The sequence below is a fragment of the Musa acuminata genome, unplaced genomic scaffold, assembly GCF_036884655.1.
Source record: "Musa acuminata AAA Group cultivar baxijiao unplaced genomic scaffold, Cavendish_Baxijiao_AAA HiC_scaffold_1071, whole genome shotgun sequence".
NCBI lineage: Eukaryota > Viridiplantae > Streptophyta > Magnoliopsida > Zingiberales > Musaceae > Musa > Musa acuminata.
The window spans coordinates 43240-55061 of NW_027021285.1; the positions used below are offsets into that span (position 1 = coordinate 43240).

The following is an 11822-nucleotide window of genomic DNA, read 5'->3' on the forward strand; positions in this document are numbered from 1 at the left end:
TGTTCGTATTTTGTCCTACCACTAAGCAATTTTCATCATAATTTAGCCTTAGTCAAACACTATAAGCCATAAATAATATATTATTATTTTCAGCTAATAAAGACTCAACAACATTCGAAGCTCGATCGATTCGAGGATGACGTACTAGCGAAAGTAGTTCGTAATCAACTTGTGCTCCTCTTGTTGGACGCTCGAGAATATTACTGTAAATATTTCATAGGGATGGTTGGTAACTGATCCGAGATACCTAATGGATTCATGAAAAATATTTATATAAATATTCTACAAGGGATAATTAGTAGTGGACTTGAACTGCTTATTAAACTCTCATCCACGTGAGCAAACGGGTATCAGATTGTTTGAGCCATTTTTCCTCGGTGGGCTCTATGTGTGCTTGTGTGGTCGGTGATTGTTGGTTGACTATATATATTCTCTATCATCAAATTATTATAATATTAAAAATAATATTTTTAAATTAAAATATTAAATATTTTATAACCCACAATAATTTCGAGATCAATGTCAAATAAAACAATTAACTTATTGAATTAATACTTAACTCTTATAATCCTTTTACGGTCGTAATCAATTGATTCGACTAACGAAACGGTTATGTGGATTGTGCGCACGACCGTTGCTTTCCGGGGAATCCTTCCCACAGCCCGGTTCGACCGAGTCACCCGGAAAGGGTTTCCGGGGTGACGTACACCCACGCGGACCGTCAATTTTGGGTCTCACATAAGTGGGTGGACGTATTCGATGATGGGTTCGGTCAATCGAAGTCTGCGTCTGTTCGAGCAGCAAACACCGCTTCGACCCATCAGCAGAATAACACGTGGGCCCACCTGGGTCGGTCGACGAGTGTTGACGATTGTCTGAGTGACCACGAGCAGCCAACACTCCGAAGATCCAATCGAAGCCCAAAAGGTGGCAAGTCGAGAAGGCGGGACTCGCGCGGAAGATTCCATGCTCCCGATGCGGGGCCCGCTGTGGCCCCACGTGGATTGCTTGAGACACAAGCGTTGGAAAAGATACGACGATTTCAAACAGAAAAAGAATACGAAACCAACTCCCGAGAGAAGAGACCAAATCATTATTTAATTCAGGGAAAAGAGGCATACCCCACCCAATCTTCTCATCCTCACCGTCCGATCTTCTCCCCCCCATCACTCGAATCCGAACCCGCTTCCACAAAACGCCCCCTCCCCGCAGAATCCTCTCGCTCTCTCTCTCTCTCTCTCTCTCTCCAGAGAACTCTCGTCACTCCGGTCTCAGAAGTAGAAGAGGAAGGGAAAGAGGAGGAGACATGGGTCCTGCGAGAGACAGCAAAGCGCCGAAGAGGGACGGATCGAACCGTTTGGGTTCTCTAGGGGGGGCGGAGGGGCCGGAGACAAGGCCCGCGTTCACCGTTGACGGCGCCGACGAGGACGAGTGCCTGCGCCGGTCGGACGTGCTCTCCCGGGAGGAGGTGCTACGCCGCCGCGCCCGCCGGCTGAAGCAGCTTGCCGGATGCCACAGCCGCCAGTTCTGGGCCCTGATGGAGGAGGTGAGGGTGAAGCACCGGGATTACTATTGGGAGCACGGTGTGAGCCCCTTCGAGGAGGGCGAGGAGGATGGGGACGGTGGTGGTGGGAGAGGGCGGGAGGCGGGGGAGAATGGTGGGGCGGTCGGTGGGGCCGTTGAGGGGAGGGAGGATAATAGGATGGCCAGGGTCGGGGTAGGGTTAGGGTTAGGGTTCGGGAAAGGGGAGGGTAGCGGTGGGAGGAGGGGGGAGAGGAACCGGTGCGCGTTTGCTGGGTGCAAATCGAAGGCGATGCCTTTGACCAGGTTTTGCCATCCGCATATATTGGCGGACAAGAAGCAGACGCTTTACAAGGCCTGCAGTTATGTGACGAGGAGGTTAGGACTCTGAAATCTTTGAAATCTATAATTTTATTCTCTTTATTGTTTGAATTAGTGCTGAAATTGCTCAATTTTTTTGGGGTTTCTGTTTTGAGTGTTATGATTGATTCGTTAGGTTGTATACAATTGATTCCAAACCTCATGTTTTGAATTAATGTTGAATAACGATCGTAGGATGGGTTCGTCTGGAGTTCTTAACATTTTGTTGAATGTTCCTTTATGATCTCTTAGCTTCCTGATAGTGATGTAACATTTATGCATAATATTGATATGCATCTATCAATTTTCCTTATGCATGTAGAATTTTTTTCTTTAAGAGAATAGGACAGCAAGGGCAAGATATCATTATTTATTCATCTTATGAGCAGTACATGCTGGCATTGGGCCATGCACTGTCCCAGCTAGATGTTGGATTTGTAGATATATTCACAACTATACATGCCTATTTTTCATAAATTTTGCACCGACCAATAAATTTTGTCTGCCTTTGAGTTTTCCAGTATGCTGGTTTAATTCGACTTATTTTGTTTTTATCCAATAATAATTATGAATACTATAAGTTGGTTATCTCTGTTGATTACTGTTTAGTTTTTGCATTGCATATTTCATAGTAATGTGTACCTTTCCTTATATTAACTATATTCACTCATAGGAACAAGCAAAAGGACTTCTAAATTTGTAAAAGAAACTACAGAATAAGTAACATGTTAGGCATATACTGCAGATCCACGAATTAAATAACATACAAATCATAGCATGATGAAAAGTTCTATTTATACGGATAAGTTGAATTTTAACTCTTTATACCGTGTGCCTTGTCTTACAACTTCTTATGGTTGACGTTCATATGTTCCAAATATATATGCTCATATAATTGATATTTTTTTAATTTTAATATTTGATTTAGGATATTCACTGACCTAAAAAAAGAGGTATTTCTGTACTATTTTATAACTTGACAACGTGCTTATATGCATCTATACTGGCTCGTTGGTAGCACTTGTTTCTGACTTGGACAGTGCATAGGATAACATTCTTGCGCTACGATATCAAGTGATTGTTGTATTGGATCATACATAAGATGTCATCTGGATCTCTCAAATACTTGTTTAACTTAATCTGCAGCCTTCACCTAGAATACTGTTCAAAAGTTACCACTGATCAAGCATGGCCACTCTATTTGTTTTCAGTTTTTAAACTCACATTAGCCAAGTAGATTAATTCAAGCTAATTTTGATGCTTATGGATGAAAGCTAATTTTGTACCGATTTTGAAAAAGAAATTACTTTAAATGACAGATGTTCATAGACTTGCCTTACCTAACTTTTTTGCTACTAAGACTAACATGTGTTATAAGAAATCAGACAAATCAGCATGACTTGATGATGCATGGCTGCAGTCAAAGATAAAAGGAACCCTTTTATATACTGGTCAGGATCACGTTGTTTGTCACATGCCCCAGCTGTTTGTATTATATATGTCAAGGTCAACATATTGGAATCTTGATGAAATTTCTATAAAGTCCTACAGTTTTTTTTATAAAGGTATGACTAAAAGAGTTTGATATTTTTGGTGTTTTTACCTTTTTTTCCTACTTTTTTTTTATGATGGGTTGGGGGAGGGGGTGATGGAGACTGGAAAAAATTGTGATAACATGCTTTCTTTTGCTTGGCGTGACATAATATTTCTATTTCAACATGCGTTCATTAATTGATTAATTAATAAGATAGAGGAGCCATAAAAAATTTATTGCCTATATTTCAGGAAGAATATATACATTCTAGAAATGTGTGCATGTTGACCTAGCAGTGTGGAAGTTTCATTCTAAGGGTTGATTATTCTTTTAAGTGGTGACTCTAAGAGGACAGATGAATAGGGAGACTAGTAATTTGGTTAAAGATACATGATATCATTTACATAGTAATTATTACACAATCAAAGCTGAGTTATGTTATCTTATTTTTCAACTAGTCCATCGAAAGTAATTTATTTCTTTAAAAAATTTTAGGCCTTTTACCAAATGTGTGTGATACAATATGAAGGTCCCCCGAGAACAAGTAGTCCTATTTCCTTTAAGAAATTTGTGTACGAGAGTTTAAACAAAGTTAGAAATGTATACGAATATCAAAAGGGATGGGCCAGTGCGTGAGATTCCTACCATGCACCCAAGCCAAATGATGATGAGCAGTGGGCAATGGCAGGCTGACATCAGGAGACGGATGAGCGAATGTTGCAAGGGGTTGAGCACAAGAGAGTTGTATGTGAAGAGAGAAACCAAGAAGCAACTTTGTTCTTTTGGGACCCTAAACCATAGGTTATTTTGAAAAACAAACAACTCAAATCATTCGAAATTGAGTGGTTCACTATCAGGTTGACACTCAAATCAGTATGTAATACCTGGTGCATCCTGTCCGGGTGAAACATTAAATATTGATAGGAAATATACTCAATAGTAGTTTTTTCTTTGATCCTAGTAGAATGCGATGTTGGACTTAAAGTTTAATTGTTGACAGTATAAGATTTTGCAAGTTTAGAATTGAAGTTAGGGTATTAGTTGGTTATTAATTCTGAATGAAGCCTTCTTGTAAGAACTCAGTAATGGAAATTGTGTTAAAATTAATTTATGAGAAAAGCAATGTTCGATGTTTAGGTTCATTTCAACAAGGTTGGTTGTTTGGATGAGTATACTACTAGGGAATACAAGATCTTTTCTCTTAACTTTGTATGTTGAGCAAGTTCTTTTATCTTACTACAAACAATTAAGCAAAGCCTCTTACATTTTAGTTAAAATGTGTCACTAGTATGTGGATTGCACAGGTGGCTCAATTTTTGTTGTATTGTACTTGATGTTCGGAACATATCTGGGTCACATGTTCAGAGCCAACTATAGTCTTCGTAATGAACTTTGTAGGAAATAAAGGTGGTTGGTTCAGAATCTCTGATTCTCCGTAACAAGGATTGCAGGAGTCCAACTCAGTTAGTTTTCTAGCAAGTACATCTTGTTTGTATGACGAACTTTTGGGAATATTGTAAGTTGAAAAAAAGCAAGTTAGCTATCATAGACTGCAAGTCTTGATGTTTGATTCTGAGGACACTTGAGTAGCAATAGCTCCTAGTTCCAATATTCTGTAAAGGTTTGTAGGCTTTAGTGTACAGAACTCTTATGTTGGGTTCTTAAAATTTCCCAAATTTTAATAGAATTACAATTGTAAGTTTTGTGATGCAAGATTTAATTTAGATTTTTTTGTTTCAGGTAAAAGATCCATTCTTGATAAAACAAAAAACAAAAAACAAAAAACCAACCATCAAATGAGTAGAAAAACTAAGCAATTAGTTTTTCATTTATTAGTTTGCTGTCACCATTATCATTCTCCTTCCTGTGTTCTCTTTTATTCCTTTATTACTATTATCTTCTATCTTGTTACTTCTCTCCTACTAGTGCTTTTACCATCATTCTGCTATTTCCTTTAGCTACTATTGACATATCATTTTATCCTTTGGAATGATGAACCGAGATACTTTTTTGATTATCTAGATACCAGTAATAGTAATTACCACCCATTTTAGTTTTATATCATTTTCAAAACCGTTTTTTATGAGTACTTATGTTGTGCCACTTTTTTAACAAGACATGCCCTGTGTTTTGTGCTTAGGCTTCAAGAGGTCTTGATATGGTAATGTACCTGATCCTTTACACCTTTGAAGTATATATTTCCCTAACCATGAATTTTTCTGTTGAATCCATTTAGGTTCCTTAGATCTTGAGCTAATAGAATTTTCCCTACATAACTCTATGAAGATATCTGTGGTTAAGTTTGTTTTCTTTCAAGATATTTATCCCAGACGACTGATTGTCTGAATGTTGACTCTACTTTGACTTAATTGTCACAAGATTTTTGTACTGTGATGCATTCTGATGGTACCTTGAAAGATATTGGCTGGTTTTCTTATAGGTGTTAATCTTTTGGGGCTTGTATTTATAAGTCCACTAGCTTTGCTGCTTACAAAATTGATTTAGGTTCATCCATGCATGTTGGCTAACTTTCATATTTCATCTGCATGCACTAGAAGAATCAGCCTTTAGATTTTAGATCTATTATTTTACAACAGATCTAAATTCTGGCAAGTAGGAATTATGATGCCTACTGCATACAATTCAACAGGCTTGCTTCAGATATGCTTATTATCTAGCAGCATTAAGCAATTTCTCCTTTTTGATGCAAGGCTGTTGATTATGTGGATAGCCATATGATGATTTCTAATGCTACTGTTTCACTTACAGTGGGCAAAGTGGGCCAATTACCTGCGGAAAGCCGGTTCTCAGAGTTGCTGTCCCCTCCCTCTGTCAGGTCCACTTTCAGAAGACTCAGAAAAGCATCACACAAGCTTTGAAAAGGGCTGGACATAACGTTTCAAGCAGGCCTGCCCCTAAGTTCAGTATTCTAATTGCTGAATACATTCACCAAATTCAATCAAGAAGAAGAGATGCAGTGAATTCTGCTATGGGTGGCATTGAGCATTAGGATTGAATTATTTTTATATGATTTTATTCGTGACTGCTTTTTAGCCTCCACTCATGGCAAAGAATCACTTCATTCTGGTTCTGGTCTGAACATCATCATGATGAAAACAGCAGTTCCGCTCATTGATACGTTTTGAATATAACTAAAGGTATGCCAGCATTTTTCTTATGCTAAACAGCTTGCAAGCTTATGTTTTTAAATAGTTTGGCTTTTGTCCTTTCCTACTTCCATAATTATACAAAGAATTAAGTAGTTGATAATTTTTCATATGATTGTTTATTCTTTGTGACTGTCATCCCATTTGATGCCATTTTCCTGATATGAATCTTAGTGTCATTACTTGCAAGCCCTGTAAACTAACTTGTTTTGCTTTAGATATATTGCAGGCTTTCTACTGGAAGCTGGATATGAACAAAGATGGTCTTAGATCTTATTAATATTAGCAAGAAATTTGTTTCATGTGTATGATGCTTTGTGATATGGGCTGCAAAAGACCCTTTATTGTTATGGCAGCTGTGGAATCCTTGGATATACCTGGTTTGTTAGTGCCCTTTGGTCTATATGCTGCTAGGGAACCGAGCTCAAGGTTTTTCTGCCACATGTATGCACTGTTCTGTCTTTTGGGTAACATGCAAAATCAAATTCTCTGCTGCTCTGTTGCAAATTCACGGCATTATTCTTCAGTATTTGCATTCTCTGCCTGCTTTTTCTGGTTCAATTATTTGTCCAAATTGTTGCTAATTTGACCACAGTTTATAGATACTATATTTGCTCATCGTGGCAGTGAAGCAGATGGATATTAATTTGGTTGTTTCGTGGTAGAGAGGATTTGCTATAACGGAAAGGCATCTTATTTACCATGCTGCAGGATCAGAGCTCAGTGCCCGGATCACAAGCGTGACGTTGGTGTGGTGTATGGTTTACTGTATTTATTAACCTTTGTACTTCTGGCTGTTGGGTGGTACAATTCATGTTATCAGGTTCGGATTGCCTAGCGAGAGTGGTTCACTAAATTTGTCATGCTGCTTGAGTTGTATATATTTGTTCCCATTAAAATTAGACATGGCAAATGTAAATGTCTTTAGATTGTTACCTTTTTTTTTCCAAATCGTTCTAAACATCCAGAAATCTGCAACTTATCAAGCTTTGGTTGTATCTAAGCATCAGAAAAACATTATCTGCAACTTATCGTGCTTTGGTTGTATCTAAGCATCAGAATAACATTTGCCCCCTTCCCCTTGTCAAGTTTTATCTATAATCTGTAATTTTGTCCTGCAAGCTTTTTGCTGAAAGAAGTCAGCCGATACAATGTGTTTGGTTCCCTTTTAGTTTCTTTTGTCCTCGTCTAATATTTCAAGAATTGTTGATGTCTCTATATGTTTTTGGTTGTTACCTTTCAATTCACCAGCCTGAAATCTTGAATGTCTCATTATTTTGTTGCCCATCAGTGTTGGTTGGACAGTAGTGTGTGCAAATAGTTGTGTTAGATTTGTCTGACTCATTAGAACTGCATTCATCAGCAGCTGACAGACTGAATAGTGTATCATTTCATAAGGAGTTTTTGACATTACAACCTCCTGTTGTTATTGTTGTTGTTGACTTTTGATCATTCTGATGAACTTTGTCTTCATTAGAGAGGCCTCCATGATTGGTTTCCAAATGCAGGGGATAAGGAACTTTCTCATGTGAATAATAAGTTTTTTTTTTTTTTTGAAATTTTCAGATCATATGGCAAATTGGTGTAAGAATTTTTACATTGCCTCAGGGATCATTGTGGCTTCTGCATCCCTGGATTGTTCGTGTCTCCATTACACTGGCAGCCTTTAGTCCCCTCCCATGTTGATCCAGCACCAATCATATCAAGGTAAGATTGCAGTGGGAATGGGATATCTTTGTCACATCAAATAATTCTTTTTCTTGCAGACACAAGTCTAGTTATGATCTGTTCATTGAATTAGCCAACACAGGTGCAAAGGTAAATTGCACTTCTAACTGGATCCCCAATCAAGCTCTGTTGGATTCCATGCATATGCTACAACAGAGAGAGAGAGAGAGAGAGGACCAAAAATTCTATTAATAGCAATGTGACCCAAAATAGAACTCGATGATCTATGCAGCAGACTCCATTTAATTACTGCTTATTATACAATGTTGCCTTACACCTTTCTCCCACTTCTGATCATATATGTCAAAGTATGTAAGTAGTTTTCCACTGAGGAAACAAAACAGGAAATTTGATTTGGGCAGTGATAGCTATAAAGGTGCAAGCAAAACACACATTATAGCATCCAGCAATCAATTATTAGAGAAGCTGTCCTTCCTGTCTAATTGTAAAGAAGAAGCCACTTGCAAGTCTTAAAACAGTTCCATCTCCATCATCAAGCACAAGTACAATATTCAAACCCCATGTGGGGGGAGATCATGGACTACTTGTTTGTTTTGACCTACCTTTGGTCCATGTGAACATTGCTTTTAATACAAAGCTTCTATTTGGAGCTTTGGAAAGTGGGGAACATTTTTCTCACTCACAAGCTTCCCAAGTGAAGACTGGAAACAGTGCAATAGCCAAATGGAGGAGGAGGATGATGATGATGATGATGATGATGATGATGCTTTCAGTAGTAAGCCTTTGTTTATGGAAATAGAAAGGAGCATGATCCCCCACTTGCTCTCATTTCTAGGCTGGCCTTCCACATCCCCAGTAGTAATCTACATTTGAAGAAGGTTGGCCACATTAATTGAAGCTTGGAAGGTAAGAAATGAGTCAAATGACCATCTTAAACAATGGAGGCATTGATCATAAAAAAAACGGTCCAAACTATTCTGCATTATGATCTGAAACCAAATGCTTAAAACTATCAAGCTAATCCTTCAAGAACCGGAGAACATTTAAATGCAGTTTTCCTAGCTACTTCAGGACAAGAAACTATTCAAATATTGTCTGCTTGCAAGATGGCACATACAGAAGCAACGGCGATTAGTCAATGGCGAGCATCTTGAAAACTGATGGTATTAGTCCCTCAAGTCCAAATACTTAGGCATCATAATGTGAACATATGCTTATCTATCATGATAAGACGTTATCCACCGGACAACATTCGAAAGAAACTAACCTCGTGAGATGACAGAGAACCGAAGCAATAACTGCAATGGACATCATAGGAAATGAATTGAAACTGTGAAATCCAAATTTTCATGCATTTATATAAATTTCTCAAAGCATTATGCGCATAGCATTTCATGAAATTTACAGGTTCATGTTCCAACTCATGTTTGCCGCAGACCCCAAAGGAGCTTGCAACAATCACATTCTTGTTTACGGATGATAATCTAAGTCTGGTCGAAGATTAAAACAGTGTTAATTTCAGACACTTCAGCTCTTGTTAGTCCAAGCAATTAAACCCCTTGTGAAAAACCATATGAATTATCCTGACATTTACAATGGAAACAAAGATGTATTTGCGAGACTTAGTTTAAGTTTCTGTGTTAAACTATTAGTTCATAAGGACCAGATGATCCAAAAAGAGAACCTACATAACCAAGTTGGATAATCAAAATGTATGCCAGCAAAAAAATATTCAAATAAAATTATTTGTAAATATTTTGTTTCGAACATCACTTCATAAGATGCAGACAACTCAATTTCACCCGTCGAGAAGATCTCTATGAACTCGTAACGAACATCACTTCATAAGATGCAGACAACTCAATTTCACCCATCGAGAGGATCTCTACGAACTCGTAACAATCAAATATTCGTAGAAACTAGCTTGTTTTACTTTAGGCATCTAACTTTTTAAGGTACAGAAAGATCAAAGTCACAACAAAGAGGACTCTAAAGAAAAATAAAGGCTGCATTTTTTTTTTTCTTCCCTACACCAATAGACAGATCATCCAAAATCACAATGGTCAAACAGCATAAATGAAAACCAATACCAAAAAATATTTAGATTGAAAACTCAACACAAATACAGATAGGCTTTCGACACAAATAACAATGCAGCCCAATCAACAAGATACTAAAATATAATCAGTAACATGACATTTCAATCTTCAGTCATACAAAAATTGGATCCATATTCCAGCAAAGTTGTATCCTAAGATCAAATAAATCACACTTTATCTATAATTGTATGAAATCCAAACACCATATCTCTTGGGCAAACATATTGGATATGCATTCAGAGAGAACAACTGCTGAGGAAGGACATTAAACACAAAGGTGACAGCTTTATACCTTATATCTTGATGATCTTAGAAGGTCTGACCACAGGGTTGGCCTTAGCAATCTGCTCCCTCCCAAACGCCTTGTAATCGAACGAGCAATCGTGGGTGTCGGAGTACCGGTGGCGGCCGCAGAACAGGTCCCCGCATCGGCACCGGAACCCAGTGAGCCCCACCTTTTTCCGGCAGGTGGAGCACCTTTTGCTGTATCTGACCGGCGGCTTAGATTCCTCGTCAGGCTTCACCTCATCATCGAGCTTCGGGGCGGAAGACGGCACGATCGGTGTCTCCGCAGCCGGCGTTCCCACTCTCGTGGTCGGCGGTTCCTCGCAAGGTTTCAAGAACAAAGACTGCGGTGACGGAGATGATGACGGAGGCGTGGTCGGAGACGAAGAAGAGGAGTGTTTGAGGGTTTCGGCTTCATCTTTGTCAAGATTGCAACTTTCTCGAGCCATTTGACGGTTCCGGAAGGACCCAAAACACCAACAGAATACGAAGTTGAAGAAGACGAACAGATAAACAATCGGAACGAGAACAACAACAAGATCTATAAAAAGGAGGCAAAAAGTTTGTATCACAACAAGAACAACACAGGAGAAAGGACCAAATTTGAGCTCGAGACCTACAAAAGCAGGCTCAAGATGCGACCTTTATCGGATACGGAATCATATCGAAAAAGCACGAAGAAATCAGGCTGAAACGATCAAAAATTTCCCCATGTTTCTAGAAAATCAAATCGAAAGGTAGAAAAAAAATCGAAAAAAGGATTGAAAAAGTGCAAATATGATCGATCGGATCGACGAAACGGCGAAAGAATCTGCGGAAACAGGGGAGGAAGAAAGGTAAAGGTGGGAGCGCCGCAGGTGGAGTGAAAAGGGAGAACACCGAACACTAATTAAATAAAAGGACGCAAATTGCAAGGCGATTAATTGAAAATAATTAAAGTATATTACTGAAAATTATGTCTCATTGTTGTTATTGTGTTTGGGGGGAAATTACAGATTACTCATATGTTGTTTATGAGATTGCTATTACATACCCTATCTATGATTCTTTTATATCACTTTGCCCTGACAATTTAGCAATACATACTATCAGTAATATCGAAAGGATTTAATTACCCTTACTCTTATAAAAGTCAATTATTTATTTATTTAAATATCTATAATTGAG

At 38.4% G+C, this 11822-nt stretch overlaps 2 protein-coding genes across 2 annotated transcripts; one reads left to right on the top strand and one right to left on the bottom strand.

Annotated features, from left to right (window-relative positions):
- Positions 1 to 1216: 1216 nt before the first annotated feature.
- Positions 1217 to 7568, top strand: LOC135666066 (uncharacterized). Its single transcript, XM_065177580.1, has 3 exons — positions 1217 to 1899; positions 6185 to 6573; positions 6801 to 7568. Exons 1-2 carry the CDS (start codon positions 1307 to 1309, stop codon positions 6423 to 6425), a joined length of 834 nt encoding a protein of 277 aa, XP_065033652.1. The 5' UTR covers positions 1217 to 1306; the 3' UTR covers positions 6426 to 6573; positions 6801 to 7568.
- A 1203-nt stretch (positions 7569 to 8771) lies between these two features.
- On the bottom strand, positions 8772 to 11549 carry LOC135666067 (zinc finger AN1 domain-containing stress-associated protein 15-like). Its single transcript, XM_065177581.1, has 2 exons — positions 10663 to 11549; positions 8772 to 9134 (listed from the first exon to the last, which is right to left on the bottom strand). Exon 1 carries the CDS (start codon positions 11102 to 11104, stop codon positions 10664 to 10666), a length of 441 nt encoding a protein of 146 aa, XP_065033653.1. The 5' UTR covers positions 11105 to 11549; the 3' UTR covers positions 8772 to 9134; position 10663.
- Between the last annotated feature and the right edge of the window lie 273 nt (positions 11550 to 11822).

Coding starts and splice junctions, on each gene's coding strand:
- LOC135666066 (XM_065177580.1), top strand. CDS start 1,307: ATGGGTCCTGCGAGAGACAGCAAAGCGCCGAAGAGGGACGGATCGAAC. Junction 1,900..6,184: donor TGCAGTTATGTGACGAGGAG/GTTAGGACTCTG, acceptor TTTCACTTACAG/TGGGCAAAGTGGGCCAATTA.
- LOC135666067 (XM_065177581.1), bottom strand. CDS start 11,104: ATGGCTCGAGAAAGTTGCAATCTTGACAAAGATGAAGCCGAAACCCTC.